This window comes from Xiphophorus maculatus, chromosome 6, assembly GCF_002775205.1.
Source record: "Xiphophorus maculatus strain JP 163 A chromosome 6, X_maculatus-5.0-male, whole genome shotgun sequence".
Taxonomy (NCBI): Eukaryota; Metazoa; Chordata; class Actinopteri; order Cyprinodontiformes; family Poeciliidae; genus Xiphophorus; species Xiphophorus maculatus.
Window position 1 is genome coordinate 23,292,010 of NC_036448.1, and position 15,926 is coordinate 23,307,935.

General features: G+C 34.1%; 2 protein-coding genes across 2 annotated transcripts; one reads left to right on the forward strand and one right to left on the reverse strand.

Moving 5' to 3' along the window:
• Positions 1-2,192: 2,192 nt before the first annotated feature.
• LOC102228114 (transcription factor BTF3 homolog 4-like) lies at positions 2,193-7,904 on the reverse strand. The gene is made up of 6 exons (XM_005801977.3): positions 7,832-7,904; positions 7,394-7,453; positions 5,481-5,594; positions 4,985-5,186; positions 2,742-2,801; positions 2,193-2,603 (listed from the first exon to the last, which is right to left on the reverse strand). The coding sequence occupies exons 2-6, from the start codon at positions 7,445-7,447 to the stop codon at positions 2,557-2,559; spliced, it is 477 nt and encodes a 158-aa protein (XP_005802034.1). The 5' UTR covers positions 7,448-7,453; positions 7,832-7,904; the 3' UTR covers positions 2,193-2,556.
• An 801-nt stretch (positions 7,905-8,705) lies between these two features.
• On the forward strand, positions 8,706-15,900 carry txndc12 (thioredoxin domain containing 12). Its single transcript, XM_005801978.3, has 7 exons — positions 8,706-8,858; positions 10,454-10,514; positions 10,704-10,756; positions 11,588-11,661; positions 12,897-12,966; positions 13,835-13,918; positions 14,897-15,900. The coding sequence occupies exons 1-7, from the start codon at positions 8,738-8,740 to the stop codon at positions 14,974-14,976; spliced, it is 543 nt and encodes a 180-aa protein (XP_005802035.2). The 5' UTR covers positions 8,706-8,737; the 3' UTR covers positions 14,977-15,900.
• Positions 15,901-15,926: the final 26 nt, after the last annotated feature.

Here is a 15,926-nt window from a genome sequence, read left to right on the forward strand (position 1 = left end):
TTTTTGAGTAACATTTCTGGGTTTTCTACCCGCTGAATGAAGAACAAGCATGATTTAACCAAAAATTCACCAGACACAGACACATACTACAGTTTTTGTTGAAATTTCATTATTATTATTATTTTTAAATTGAAAAAACTGATTTGGAAAATTTTTCTTTTGCCTAATTTTGTCATTTTTGTTCTTAAAATACCAAAATTTCCACTTAACTTCATATTTTGGTCCGTCTGATAATATAATTTTTAAATATTAAATGATTGATACTTTGATCAGCAACTCAGTACTTGAGTAGACTTTAATACATTTTTACTCTTACTTAAGTAATTTCCTGGATGGATACTTGAGTAAAAGTGTGTTGAAGTATCACTACTCTTACTTGAGTAGTTTTTTGTACTCTATCCACTCTACCCACCTCTGAGTGTGCAATAAAATTTGTTTTTTAATCTTGCGATTCAAAATAATTGTGATCGATTTCAGTATTACGAAATCCTTCGTGCTTTTATTGTGTAGGTGTCTGAGGTTGACTTCCGGTTTGGATGCCGGTTCTCTGCCAAACTTGACCCGGGCAGCTCAGGCTGCTGCTGCTCCCCGCAGCCCCGCTCTCTGCTCCGGGGTCCAGCCGCTGCAGCAGCAGGGACATGTCGGCCCAGTCTGGGCGGGAGGTGAGGTGGTGAGAGCCGCCCGGGGCGGACCCACAGCTCCGTCCCGCTCCCAGAGCCAGAAAGAAAAAAACTCAAATAAAAACTGACTCATTCAGTAACCTTCAGACCCAGTCAGGCCTCGCCGGGGATGACAGCAGAGAGCGAGCGGAGCCATCGATCAGCAGGATGCAGCATTAATACGGAGAGATGATCAATGAAACAGGATGTGGTGTGTAAAAGCCATTCAGACACTGTTAGTCCTCCTCTTTCAAATTAGCATTTATGAATCATTTTATTGTCATATTCCCTCTTTTTTTATTACAATCCCAGAGCCAGGCTATGAAAACAGTCTATCATGTTGTAATTCTGCCTCTACTACAATCATTCTAATTGTTTGTTGTTAAATATTTAAAATCTTTTATATTTGTGTGAAACTTTATGCCTTGAGATGCTGTCATTTTACTGCTGCTGCGCCTAAATTTCCTCCAGTGTGGGGCAATAAATTCTATATACATGCATAAATACATTATTAAGGTGCTAAATTATTAATATTTCAACTTTTTTTATTCTAATGTTGCTTAATAAATTCAAGTGCAAGAAGAAAGTTTTCATCCGAGTCTTTTTTGCATTTTGCTCCATCAGCTTTCTTGTTGTAGGAAGAAACATCCCCACAGCATGATGCTGCCTCCACCAAAGCTTGTTTTATTGCTTACTACACTAACCCTGCTTTAAATTTCTCCACATCTTCATCCCTGCTGCGTTTTCTGATCCTCGTGGATGCAGAGTAAAAGTAAAATGTAGTCATCAAAAAAATAACTTGGAAAGTATTTGGTAAAAAGTTTACAGAAGTCCTGAGTTACTGATCAAATTATCAATAATTTAATATTTAAAAATTACATACTCAGGCCAAAATGTAAAGTTAAGTGAAAATGTTGGTATTTTAAGCACAAAAATTACAATAATTCATATAAGTAACAAAAGATGTCAAAATCAGGCAAAAAAAAATGTTTCCAAATCATTTTCTTAAAATAAAAAACTTATGAAACAAATACTGCAGGTGTGTGTCTGTGCCTAGTGAGTTTTTGGTTAAGACATGTTTGTTTTTCAGAAAATCCAGAGAAAACTAGAAATTTTACTCAAGTAAGAATAGAAATACCTTACAATAAAGTTACTCAAGTAAAAGTAAAAAGTACAGCATAATAAAAATACTCCTAAAAGTAAATTGTTTAAAGATACTCAAGTAAATGTAACTAGTTGCTACCCAACCCTGAGACTAAATTATACCAATAAAGACATTTTTATTAGCAGGCATCGAATTAAAGGGTGCTTATTACAAAAGCAACATTTACTTTTATTTTTTTTTAAAATAAACTTTGAAAACCACAAGGAAAAAACACCACTTAAGTTTTTTTTTGTTGTAACATAAAAACATTGGAAAAAACTGAGAAATCTGAATATTTTTGCTAAATTTAAAAACAAGCAGCTGATAACGGAAGATATTACAGGAAATACACTCTGTTGGATAAAATAAGAGTAATAAAAAAGAAAACATCAGTAGCCCAAAATGGTTTTATTAAATTCACAATACTTGTTATAACGCTACTTACATCATTCACTAACTTTAATCATCATTTAAAGAATCTCTTAAATACCAGCTGTTTCATCACATCAGAAGCTTATTTCCTAAGTAGTTGTGAGTCGTTTGAGTGTCACAATTTCTACCAAAACTGTCTATATGATGTTTCTGTTTCTGCAGAACGTCGACACTAAATGATTCACTTATCTGTAGGTGATGCACTGCACCTCAAACAGTTTCCCCACCAGAGGAAATGACCTTTGCAAGTCTGCAAAACTTAAGAAAAAAAAAAAAAAGATATATAAAACATCCGGCTGAAGAATAATAATAATAATGTCATCAGTTCGCTTCATTTTTGGATGCTTCATCAAAGTTCTCCACAAGATCTGAGAGGTGTAAAAGAAAAAAATTATGCGTTAGAAGCAATTGAACGCTAAGAAGAAACTAAAAGAGATTAAATTTTAATTCTCTACGTCTCAAGTTGTTTAGTTTCTTAATTTGCTGTAAATTGTCTGAATCTCTACCTGGTACATCGTCGTCGTCTTCTTCTGCATTTTCTTCTTTCACGGCTTTCAGCTCCATTGCTGCAGAAACAACAAGCAAAAGTTTTAAAATTAAAATTAAGTGTTCAATGCAGGGCTGAAACAATTCATTGTAATTAATCAATTATTGAAATAAACTAATTTAGTAATTAATCATTAACAGTAATACAGACATGCCAGTAATTAAGCCAAAACTGTACAAAAAATATGCACATTTCTTTATTTAGAAATATTTTCTACCCAGAATTCATAAAGTTGCAGTTTTAGCTTCAAATTCTCTCTCTATATATAAAAAATATTATATTAATCATTTTTTCCTATCCAATTATTAAACAATTGATAAAAAAGCTGATCTTTTCACATGAAGCATTTTTTAGCTGGAGATATTTTATTACAAATGATCAAGCGTACAGTAAAGGAATGCTATGTTATTACATTTAATGCAATAAAATGTTTATTATTAAAAAAGTAAATTGTTTATTTGTATTTTTTAATATATTTACAACGATTAGATGAAAAATCTGCAGAATGTGCATATTTTCTTACCTGATTAATCATTAAAATAATCAATAGATTACTAAGATAACTGTTAATTGGAGCACTAATTCAATACAATACAACTCTATTTGAGTTTTTAAAAACATTTTTTTACAAAAAATAAAAATCTAAACAAATCTATGCAGCTTATTGACAACTTGATCGTCTCTTTAGGTCGTGAGAAATAAACTAATGTAATCAAACACTCCTGGAGATTCTGGAATCCTAAGTCTGACCGATGCAAACTATCACTCAGATATCGTTCTAGGTTTGTTTTGGAATCTTTAAATCATCTTCTGAACAATCTTTAAACATTTTCTCTGCTTTTCTTGCAGCTTGAGGTTTGCTGAGGTCAGCTGAATTTTTCCTCTGGGCATTCAGAGACTCTATACAAATAAAATGCAAAAGATTGTCTTCAAAAAAATGTGCAAAAGCTTGAAAGTCTAGAAAGTTCACATTTGTCCAAATTCATCCAAAACCAGCTGGTAGAGTCTGCTTTGTGTCTGCAGGATGTTTGTTTGAGAAACGAGGGAGAAGATTCACTTTAAACGTTAATTATTTAGTCTGAACGCTCAGATCCTATTTTTTCCAAATCAGCAGTCAAGGAGGCTTCATCTAATTAAATAAAACAATAATAATAGTGTTTGACACTTCCTTTCTTTCTTCTTAACATCCCTCTCTAATCTAATTTGTTTAGTAAAATAAATTTACATATTAATTAAATTAGTTTAGTTCGATTTAATGATGGAACATACTTAAAGATGTTAAGAATTTGGAGCTGTGAATAGAAACTTTCAGTTTCTGTCCAGCAAAGCAGCATTTGCCAGAAAATGTTTTAAAATGGACTTTTTGAGATTTTTATCATCTTATAAAGTTTTTTTCTCATCAAAAACTTCAATTAAACCATCTGAAAATGAGCTGAAAACGTGCAGAAAATAACGATACCAAGCCTATCTCAATAAGCAATTAATCATTTATCACATAATAAATTTAAATAAGCTCAATAATTTCCATTCTGGTGATTCATATTTTTTAAAGGCAATTTTGTTTACGGAGACTTCATAATGAATTTTATTTATGGTTTCTGTTGTGTGTGGTTTTTATTTTTGGTTGTTGTGTTTTACTTTGGATATTTAAAATATCTTCCAGTTCCAGTGTTAATTGTTCTTTACAAAATTAAAGTTTGTTGGTCTTTGAGAGGTTTAACTTATAGTTGAAAATGGTCTCAGAACAATAATCTTATCATTTATTTCAATAATTTCTGGAACAATTTATTGTTCAGCAAAATTATTATTTTTTGTTACAGACCCAGTGCAGGCAAAAAATAAAAGTGTGCATTTAGTAGAGTTGCACCAATTTATCGATGTTGATTTCCTTAATTTTGGGAGATCGGTGATCGGCCGATACTTACATCGATCTTATTGACCTCAGCAAAGGTCTAAAAATCATCTACTGTCCTCTTCTGCTCTGCAGAGACAGGTTTGACTGACAGACCGCCCCACCACCTCATTTCTGCATGTTTGCAGTTAACAATAGTCACCTCACTGTTGCCAACTCAGCAACTTTCTTGCTATATCTAGCAACATTTCAGACAAAAATCTGAATCGTCAGATCAGCCTTTTTAAAGATCAGTGATCAGCCAGAGAACTGTAATTGGTGCGTCCCCAGCTCTTAGCGTTGGCTCTTACATTGGCGTGGGAACTGCTCTGCTAGCTTGCGCAGGCTGCTGAGGCTGTCGGCCCCCAGCTGGCTCAGGATGCCCGGCAGCATCTCCGTCAGCTGCTTGGTCTCGGCGTGGCCTGTGATGGCGAAGGTGTTGGCAGACAGCGAAGCCTGAACTTTGGGGTTGTTGAAGTGAATCACCGTCCCATCGTCTCTGATCATATTCACCTTAAAAAAAAGGGAAAGTCGGGATTAGAGGGTCTATCCTGACCTGAGAATAAATCACAGTCTGTTTGTTTTAACACCAAATGCATTTGAGGAGTTGCGTGTTTTAGTTTTGTACTTTGTGTTTTCTGAAAGCTCTCTAAAAATAAAGCGGATGATGAAACGACTGGGGAACGAACACTTTAGTCAGGCTTTTATCCTCCCTCATGTCTTCTGACACGACACTTGATAAAAGATTCAGGATTATGAGACAAAACATATCAAAACAGAGAAAAGACGCTGCAGCCGACTGCTCACCTCCTCTATTCCTGCTATGTTGTTCACTGCCAGCTTCTTCAAAGAGCCCTGCAGTTTCTTGTCGTCAGCTGTTGCTGTTTTGTGAACAACCTTTCTCTTCCTGCGGGCCGTCCCCTGAGACAGGAACAGGTGATATATATAAAAAAAGGATTAGACTGCACACTGAACTCATTTATCAAAGATATATTCTGTTTTTAACATAGTTAGAAACAACAAAGATTTCGTGAAAAACATTTGGAACACTTTATGGATAAACAAGTGTGCAAAAACATCATCTAACCTCACTTCTCATGCAAGTAAACTAAAAAAATAAAATAAAATAATCTCAACAGCAGCAGACTAGCTGAAAAGACACAATGGCAACGTTAAAACCAACACTTGGTGGTTTTTATGCATTCATAAGCAAAATAGTTGAAAGAAACAGAAAGTGTTCAAAATTAAGTAAAAGAACAATAATTTTCAATCAACAAGTAAATCACAAATTTAATTATTAACCATATTTAAGGTTAATAATCCTGATTACTGGCAGACCTGAACAATTAACCACTTAAAACAGAACCTGTACAACATCATCATGTAGGTGTCAAAACATCTGAAAAACCAACACATTATGATCCAATCTGAAGATATTTAACAAAAGATCAAATACAAAACTCACTGAAAGTCTAGAAAGGATTACAAAATCATTTTTTTAAAGTTTTGAGACTTCAGGGAACCGGGTGGAGCAAAATGTGTTGATAAACTTTTCTAGACTAATTACTCCAAGAGCAAAACGAAGACTTTACACATAATTTAGTCTGAGATTAATGATTCAACTTTTATTTGTTCACCTAGATTTACATTTCTGAACCTGGAATCTATGTGTATGACTTCCAACAACCTAGTTGAGTTCTTTCTCATCATTTTTCTTTTACATTTATAACACATTTATAGACTTTAACGTTTCTTAATCTTTTTGCACTGCTGTCTTTTTGTTTCTCCTGGTCAGTAATCAGTGTTTGGGATCGTTCTAACCCTTCATTCTGTGAAAGCAGTGACATCACATGTCTGACCTATCATATAGAATAAAAACCAGTATTTCTACATTTAAACAGTTAAGATTCAAATATACTTTACTAATCACAGAGGGAAATTAAATGCTGTTTTAACTGATGATATTCACGGTTCTACTGATTTAGGGCTGTTAGGAAATGCTTTTACAATGCCAATTCCATCAAAAGTCATTTTTGATAATATTTTTACAATTTTATCTCACAATAATGTAAAATGTAAGGTATTTTCACTGGTAAAAAAGGGGGGCATATATATATATATTCCAAGCAATTAAAAACAAATATTTATCCAAAATGATATATTGGATTTTTTAGAGTAATAGTTTAAAAAATATCTTTTTAAAATTTGGCAATTTCTTGCTATTTGGGGAGAGAGCCATTTGCAAAAAATAAATAGAAGACAAGTTACTCCAGAATTTCTTATACAATCATACATGATAAAAGATATTTAATTGCTCTTCTAGATTAAATTACTTGTTTTGACATGCAACTCTTGTAAATTTTATGTTCCTGCTTGTACAAAACTGCGTGAACCCAGATAATTTACTTGTATAATTTAAATTTAAATAAATAACCAGTAATTAACCTGATGAAAAGATTGAAGAAGCTTGTTAGTGTACACCAGAAATAACAAATATTGCCACCTAGTGTGTGTAGAAAAATGGGCCCAAAGCCTCAGAGGCCTCAGATGAAGGGGAGGTAATGTTCTGCCTCACAATAGAAATGCTGAGGTCAGGAGGAAAAATGTGGCAGGTGCCAAACACCAACACACTTCTTAACAAGAACAACTGACCCAAGGCAGAACCAATCTGAATCAACTGGTTTCCAAATGAGAGATGCGAAGAAGACTGAAAGCGGTACCTTCCCTCCTATCCGGACCTGCGCTTGAAGCTTGGCTAGCTTCTCTTGATTCATAGTGTTCTGTGAAGCAAAACAAACTTAATCCAAACCAGACTTCACACAAACACACAAGTATACAAACAACTTGCTGTATAATGACTGAGCAGAAACCTGAAAACACTTCAAATAACACTGATATTAAACTGTAATTAGGACTTAATTAACACAACAATGATTGTGAGTAGACTTTATTATTTGGAAATAAGATTTCCGTCGGCTGTTAGGCTAAGTGGTTTGCTAGAACGAGCTTAACTGAGCTAACATTAGCTTTAAGGTAAAAATAACAGCACAAAATAATTTAAGTTGAATTAATACTGACTACTCTAAAAGCTAGCGATAGTATTTAAACGATAGAATAAGAACATGAGGTGTTTAAATCAATGTAAACGGCGTATTTACCTGTAATAAGGGATTATGTGTCCGTTGAACAAATCTTGCTACGAATGAAGTAGCACGGGCTAGAGCACAAGTTAGCACTAGCACAATTAATTTCCGGTTATGATTTCCAGAATCAATTTTCAATCGTTTTTTTTATTATTATTATTCCCAATTATTTGAAGATAATTTTAAAAAATATAACAGAACTGTGCAGAATGTACATCATAATCAAACCACATGGACTAGATAAACAAATAACAGTTTTCACGGGTCAATTAGAGCTTTTAAATTGAAGTTTTCATATGCATTTCCGGTTTTATAATGACCGTTTGTCTTTTAACTTTATCTAAGGCAGCGCAGAGAAGCACGCGGTTGTGTGGATGTGAAGTCACGTGGGCAGTCCTCAGAGAAAGGGGAAAAATGCTCTGGGCCAATAAGAAGCAAATGTCGCATCTTTGAGGGGCGGGTTCTTAACTTAAATGGTGCGTTTAACTTACACTCAGATGTTGGAATTCCAAATCTTAGCTTGGAAAATATAAACCAGAACAGTCAACCTTGAGATTATGATACGTTTTTGGCCATGACTGGAAAATAGTGTTGAAAAAATTAACTATCCTTATTTTTGCCTGTTTTTGTGTCAGTCAAACAGATAGCACTGTACAAGAGCTTCTCACAGATGTAATCCGTTAGATTACAAATGGCTAAAATGCAGAGCAATACATTGTAGCCAGTCTGTTCACGGAGCGTTAAAAAAAATAGCAAATCCCACTGGTTTTGCTTGGGTAAAATTGGAGGTGACGTCATTTTCATAGATGTGTTCTGATTTTCTAGGTGAATGGAACGCAGCATAAGAAAACTTACTTTTATTGTGAAACGTTTCTGGTTGGACATCCGGGTCGTGACCGCTAACTTGTTAGCAACAACTGCATGAGAAGAAAGGCAGCCAAAATGCAATCGTCTGTAGTTTCTATCGCAGTTTTCTCATTGTTGCAGTTTTTACTTTATATTTCATGTTTCGAGGATGTTGTTGAAGCAGCTAATGGAAAAGGTGAATTTATATTTGAAGTAAAATTGATTTAAGTAGGTAATATGTTTGTAGCTTCATTGAAAGTGTTCACAGTGTGTGCGTTCTTGCAGGCTTATCAAAACGTGTTTTTCATCTAGGACAGACATTAAATTCCAGTATTTATGGTTTGCCTTGTTTGTACTGCCAGTGTAATAGTTACAAATATTGTCTCAACAAAGAAAAAGGGAAAAAAAACCAGATATTCTTCTAAAACATACAATTTACAAACATACAGTATTCGTTAAAAAAGTGACTTTTGTTGCTGAAATTAAATTTGATACAGTCAAACTTGATCAGAATAAAAAAAAACTAGCTTGTAAAAAGTTACATAACTAAATACGCTACCCAGTTGTATTTAATCTTTTCTTTGTTGTATTTTTCCATCCTTGGAAAGCACAAGGCGAAAGTGGAGTGGAATAACTATCATGTAACAGAACCAGATCCAGTCGGATCTGTAAAAATTGTTTTCTTCTGCAAGAATAAACCTAGTTAAAAGCAGCAGTGGTTCTGTTAATGACCTTATCTAGAAAAGCAGGAAGCCAGGGACGCTTTATATGGAACACAGAAACAAATAAAAACACAGAGTTAATGACAACAATAGCCAAGTCTATGACTGTGTTCCAACAAAAAGACACAGGTGAACACATAAGCGTTTCCCTGAGGGTACTTTCTTAGACAAAGAAAAATGAAGAGATAACACAGTTACTGGGAACAATGACTCTGTTTTTGTCTCCATCCAGGGAATAGAAGCAGCTAATCACAGTCTTTCCTGAACAAAGTCACCACATTAACTGGAGTACAAACTAAAAAAATTGCAATTTTATGAAAGTGTGATATAATCAGAGCAGTAATCAAACCCAGACTTTATAAAAATATAAACATTGTGCACTTAAGATAATAAAAAATGCCTTCTTTGTCTGTAAATATGTTATACTCAGAACTCAAGTGGTGTAGTTTTAGCTTCCAATCCCCAATTTAGCACATTTTGCTGTCCAAATGTTAATCAATTAATCCAAAATATAATCAACAGATCCACTTAATGTTTAATGTATTTCTAATGTATAAAATTTTTTAAATCTGCAGAATGTGCTAATTTATTTATCCGATTAATCGCCAGAATAGTCGATAATTAAAGTAATTGTCAGCTGCAGTTGTAGTCTTAACATTAAAGTGTGCTTTGGAAAGAGTTGCGTACCAAAGCGAGGAGCTGTTTCCTATGCTATTGGTTAAAACTCAAATCAACCCGGGGGGCTGTGGTGGCGCAGAGGCAAAGCATGACCCACGTATTGAGGCCTTAGTCCTCGTGGCGGTGGTCACAGGTTCAATTCCCGGCCTGGCGACATTTGCCGCATGTATTCCCCCTCTCTCATTACCCTGTTTCCTGTCGAACTACTTTTAAATAAAGGCCACTAGAGCCAACAAAACCTTTAAAAAAAAAATCAAATCAACCTGCAGTCTAAAATAATAGTTCTTCAGATTTGTATGAAAGTAGAAGGTTGTAGGTCGGTGTTGTGTTCTCAGATGCTCAGACCCGCCCTGCTGTGTGTAAATACGACACCGGTTCTTTGTTCCAACAGGATTCGGAGATAATATCCACTGGAGGACGCTGGAAGATGGCAAGAAAGAGGCTGAGGCCAGGTGAGCTGAAGCTCCATTTCCAGTTGTGAAAACATTAACCTGTGACCTAAAAAGACTAAGGAACACCACACCTTTATGACGCCCATAGACTGGAGCAGTTTAACAATAGCCTCTCTTCTACTGCTAAAAAAGAAGTGTTTTTTCATATAGTTGCAGCTCTTTTCTGATCTCATTTTGTTGCTTTGACAGCGGGCTGCCAGTCATGGTCATCATCCACAAGAGCTGGTGTGGAGCCTGTAAAGGTATAAAACCATTTACCCTTTTTTTACTGGAAACCTGGAATATTTTTTATTGGCAGTAAAATCGATGTACGGGGTTGAAAGGAGATACTGCTCTTTAAATGACTCTTTAATAAAAAAGAGATGTAAAGACTGTATTTTTGGATTCAGTCAGTGTTGAAAATTGTTTCAAAAGAAAACTGTTGAAAAAGATGTAAGAAAAGTTAGGACTGGACAATAAATAAATAATAAATATCGCAATAGACACATGATCAATAATAAATACATAACACATCTGATATCTGAACTGAACTCCGAACCAGAACCGCACTGCATTCTGGGAGACGTAGGCAGAGGAAAGACCTCTGCTCGACCTCTCACTGCCAGCTAAACAAGGCTGGTGGAATCTTTTTGGTTACCTAGCAACTTGCTTATTCTTTCGTTACCTAGCAACAACCTGCTGGGTAACTGACATAGCAGCAGTTTAAAGTTTCACCACCGTGCCTCATAACTCCTGAAAACTAAACAACTGTGGATAAAACAAGAGGTCATGTCACCATTTTGCCTATATTTCAGATGTTTAAAACAACAACAACAAAAAACTAATAATCATTGATATTGATAATTATCAGGATTAACTGATATGAAATGCTTTTATTGTGATACATGTTTCAGCCATATTGTTCAGCACTAGATGAAGTGAAAGCATTTGTACATAGTTTAGGCATTTGGATGTTTTTAGTTAGCATTTTAAGCATCAAATTTATAAAAATGAAAGATTTAAAGATGTTTAATTACAAACTAAAAACAGTGATTTTTTTTTTTTCCTAAATTATTCCACTCTTGTATTTTCAGCGCTGAAGCCCAAATTTGCTGAATCCAAGGAAATCTCAGAACTGGCACACAACTTTGTAATGGTGAACCTGGAGGTAAGAAACGACTGCATCTTCAGTACAAACCAGAAAAGGAATTAAACCAGAGGATACCTACTTATACTTATCTACTAACCCTGAATAGGAGTATCCAGAGATTTCTTACTTATACTTATTTAGCAACCCAGTACTGGGATTAGAACTTCGAACCCAGACTCCTATTCTTCCCAACCAGAAAAGTAATTAGAACAGAGGATACTTACTTATACTTATCTAGCAACCCCAAATAGGAGTATCTAGTTCATTTACTTTGGATCAACATTATTAGCTTTTTCTTCTTTTGCTCTTTCTTTTGGTTTATTTTGTTTGTATTTCCTTTTAATTCCTGTAAACCCTTTGTATTGCCTTGTTGCTGAAAATGTGCTATAAAAATAAAATAACCTTTACCTTTACATCTCTCTTTAATCTCGTCTCACTTTTCTTTGCTTTCTTTCTCAAGAAACCTTTCCATCTTTTTATTGAGCTAAACTTTGAAGCTGAAAAAAATTATTAGAAGCTGAAAAGACTTGGGGAAAACATCTGAAACTAGAAACAAAATGTTTTAAAGTGGTTTGAAACTGAAAAAATGTAATCCAGTTTTAAATCAACAATTTGAAGCTGAAAAACGTGTAAAACTGAAAATATTTGAAAGCAAAAAAAATATTTGACGCTGAAAAATTTTGAAACCAAAAGAAATATTTGAAAATGGGAAAAAAAGTGAAACTAGAAAAACATTGATAATAAAGAAATGGCTTGAAGCTGAAAAACATTTGAAACAGAAAATATTTGGAACTGGAAAAAATACTTGACGTTGAGATAGTAAAACTTAAAGATTTGAAATGGGGGGGGGAAATTATTAGTAACTGAAATATTAAATATTGAAACTAATTAATAAAACTGAAAATAAGTATTTGAAAGTAGAACAACATGTAACTCAGTTTTCAGTCTTCCATGATTTGAACCGGAGAAAAATGTGAAGTTGAAAAACATTTGAAATTAAAAAAAATGTTGACGCTGAAATTCTGAAATTAAAAAAAACATTTGGAAAGTAACTTGAAGCCGAAAAAATGTAAAATGGGAAAATTATTTGAAACCGGGGGAGGGGAGTATAAAAAATGTTCTTTTCAGTTTCAAAAAGGCTGATAAAAATCAACAACAACAAACTCAACTTTATGAGTTTGTTATGAATGTAGCTCCATACAGTGCTCACACTCCACGCAGTCGGTGTGTAAATGTTTCTGCTGTCTGAACAGGATGAGGAGGAGCCGAAGGATCAGGCCTTCAGCCCGGACGGCGGATACATTCCTCGGATTCTCTTCCTCGGTATGAAAATGATCCTCTAGGTGAAAAACCTTTGGGATTCCTGTTGGAGGAATGTTTCTGTAAAAAAAATAAATAAAGCTGCAGTTTTTAGTGAAGCTGCAAACACGCCTGACAAAAGAAACAACCAGCAAGAAAGATGTTCAAAAGCTGCAAATAATGTTTGCATTTTATTATTATTATTAGGACGTCTGAGAAGATTTTAGCGAATATCTGCAGGGATAATTATTTTTTATTGCATTTTTTGTAGAACAAGTGAACATTTCCCAGTTAAACAACAATAAAAATTTCAATTCTGCTGCACTGGAACTTAGCTTAATAATGAAGTAAGTATTTCTCACCTTGTGTAAAAGTTGTACAGGAAGTAGTTCTACTCATGCATTTTTAAATAATTGATATTTCTAATTTCATTATTTAAAGGGGATATTTAATTATTCAATAGGACATTCATTTCATAATACATTCATATTTAATACAATAGCTACTAATTTAGTTTTTTCTTATTTTGCCTTTCCATAAATCTCAGGGCTAACAATCATTGTGATTTTAAAAATCATCTTCTGACCTCAAAGTTGGCGTCCTGTGACCCTCCTGGGGTTCCCGACCCCCACTTTGGGAACCTCTGCTCTAAATTCTACCAATATAACATTTTTATTCATTTTTTTTGATTAATCAGTGGAACTGCAACAACATTTCTTAAATTTAATTCCCATTTAACTGCAAATTTACAACATTCGTTGTAGCTACCAGCCTTGGATTGTTTAACAACTTTAAAATTTTTTGCAAAGTGAATATCAAATAAAAGTGAAGTTTTCTTATTTTGTATATATTTGACATTAATCTTTTTGTGTGACTCTTATTCCGTCCTCAGATCCCAGCGGCAAAGTTCATCCTGAAATCACCAACAAGAACGGGAATCCCAGTTACAAATACTTTTACAGCAGCGCAGAACAAGGTAAACAACAAACAACTGATTCAGCAAATTCAAACAGACAAACTGATTTAAACCTTGAAAGTGTTGATTGTGGTTCCACAGGATTTTTGGAGGCATTTCTTTGCAGTGTGGGTGATTTTAATTCTTCCACACTTTTTCTATGCAGTTGTTTACTTGATTATTGTGCAGCAGATTCTTGAACATTTTAGGAAATTAGATGAGTGAAAAACTGCTTTTACACTGGTTTTACAATTTCATATAAAAAAGTAAACAAAGACACAACGGCGTGTTAGGGCCATTAAAGAGGCAAAAAGTTCATTTCTGCCAAAAAAACTTAGAGATTTCAGAGTTTGAATATTTAAAAATGTTTGACTTAAAATGTAAAGAAAAGTTTTGAGATTAATCTCAAATTTTGAGCTTTTTCTGGTAAGTTTTTGACTTTCAAACTTAGACATTTTAAAGGTTTTCTTTTTTAAAGACAATTTGAGTCTATTTTCAAATTTGTAACTTGAGAATAAACTCAAAGGTTATTTTGAGGGTTTTTTTAAAAATTAATATTAAGGCAAATTAACTTATAAACTTAGTTAAATTAAATAAAACATTTTTTTGAAGAAAATTTGAGATTATGTTTTTAGACTTTTCAAACAGAAATTTACAGATTTTTTGTACAACCTTTTTGACGTTTGGAGGTCAGAATTCTTTCTTATTTATCTGTACATTTTAGACATGTCAAACAGAAATATCAGAAATTTTGTATACAAATTTTTGACTTTTCAAAATTAGAAATTTTCAGTTATTTTTAAAAGAAAATTTCTGATATTCTCAAAATGCGAGGACTGTTTCTGCAGAAATTAACTGCCATTTGTCTATCCACAAAGGCCCTGATACGCTGTTGTACCAAGGACACTTAAAAAGATTACCAAAAAAATGTGTGGCCTTCAATACAGAAACTCAGATGATTCTTCGCTGAAATTTTTTGCTTTCTGGTTCCCCCATCAGTTGTGTCTGGGATGAAGGAGGCGCAGGAGAAGCTGACGGGCGACGTGTTTAAGCGAGGCCACACAGGAGACGAGCTGTGAGGAGCGACGGGGCTCCACCGAGGCTGTAAGGGCTAAACTTCCTCTAGACGAGCTGCTAGCGAAGCCCTTCTTATATTTATACATCTAACGGTAGAAAGTAGGCTCAGTTTCAGCCGATTTTTAAAACCATGGGTGCATGATTGTTCCTTTCTGTCCTGCATGGTTTTCTAAGCTCTCAAATCAATCAACCATGTATGTTTATAAGTTACTCTTTAGTAAATGTCAACGCAATTTACTGTACTTGGTGTCTGTAGAGGATGTAAGCGAGTCAAGCTAGCCACGTTACCTTTTGTTAGCTCCCAGCTGCGTACACGGTTCAATGTTTGTATTAGAGAGGCATAATATTCCTTTGTCATTTACAAGTCAATGATTATAATTTCATATGTAAATAAATGTCTTTTTTGAAGTGAAACCTCAGTTCTTATTAAAAGAAATGCTCAAATTTATTTCATTAGAAAAACTTTATGTTTGAGAATTTTCTTCATTTGGTCAAAATTGGTTTATTTTTTAAAATTTTGTGTTAGTTGCTAATCTTTTTAAAGTAGAGTTTGGAAAATAGGGGCATGGTTGAAGACATTACACGGAAACTCTGTAGACTGTTGTGCCAAAGATGAGCAGTATTTTAATAAAAATAAAACCATAACCCTTAATTTTTGACCACTAATGCTCTCTCTCCCTCTGCAGCGACGTGCTTCCAAAGATCCTCTGCTGTATTTCACTTCTGCTTTCTACCTGATTTACTATCACTTTATCTTATATATATTCCTGCCATATTGCGTGTACTAGGTTCTGCTTTTCTTCCGTTTTTGCTGCATGCGATGGAACAATCGTGTCTTTTTTAAACCTCATAACAAGGGAAAGAAAAGCCGATTTATGTGTCATGTTGTATTTTATACACGTGGAAATAAAGGTTTGTTGTATTGAGTCGTTGTGAGTTTAGTGAATTAAAG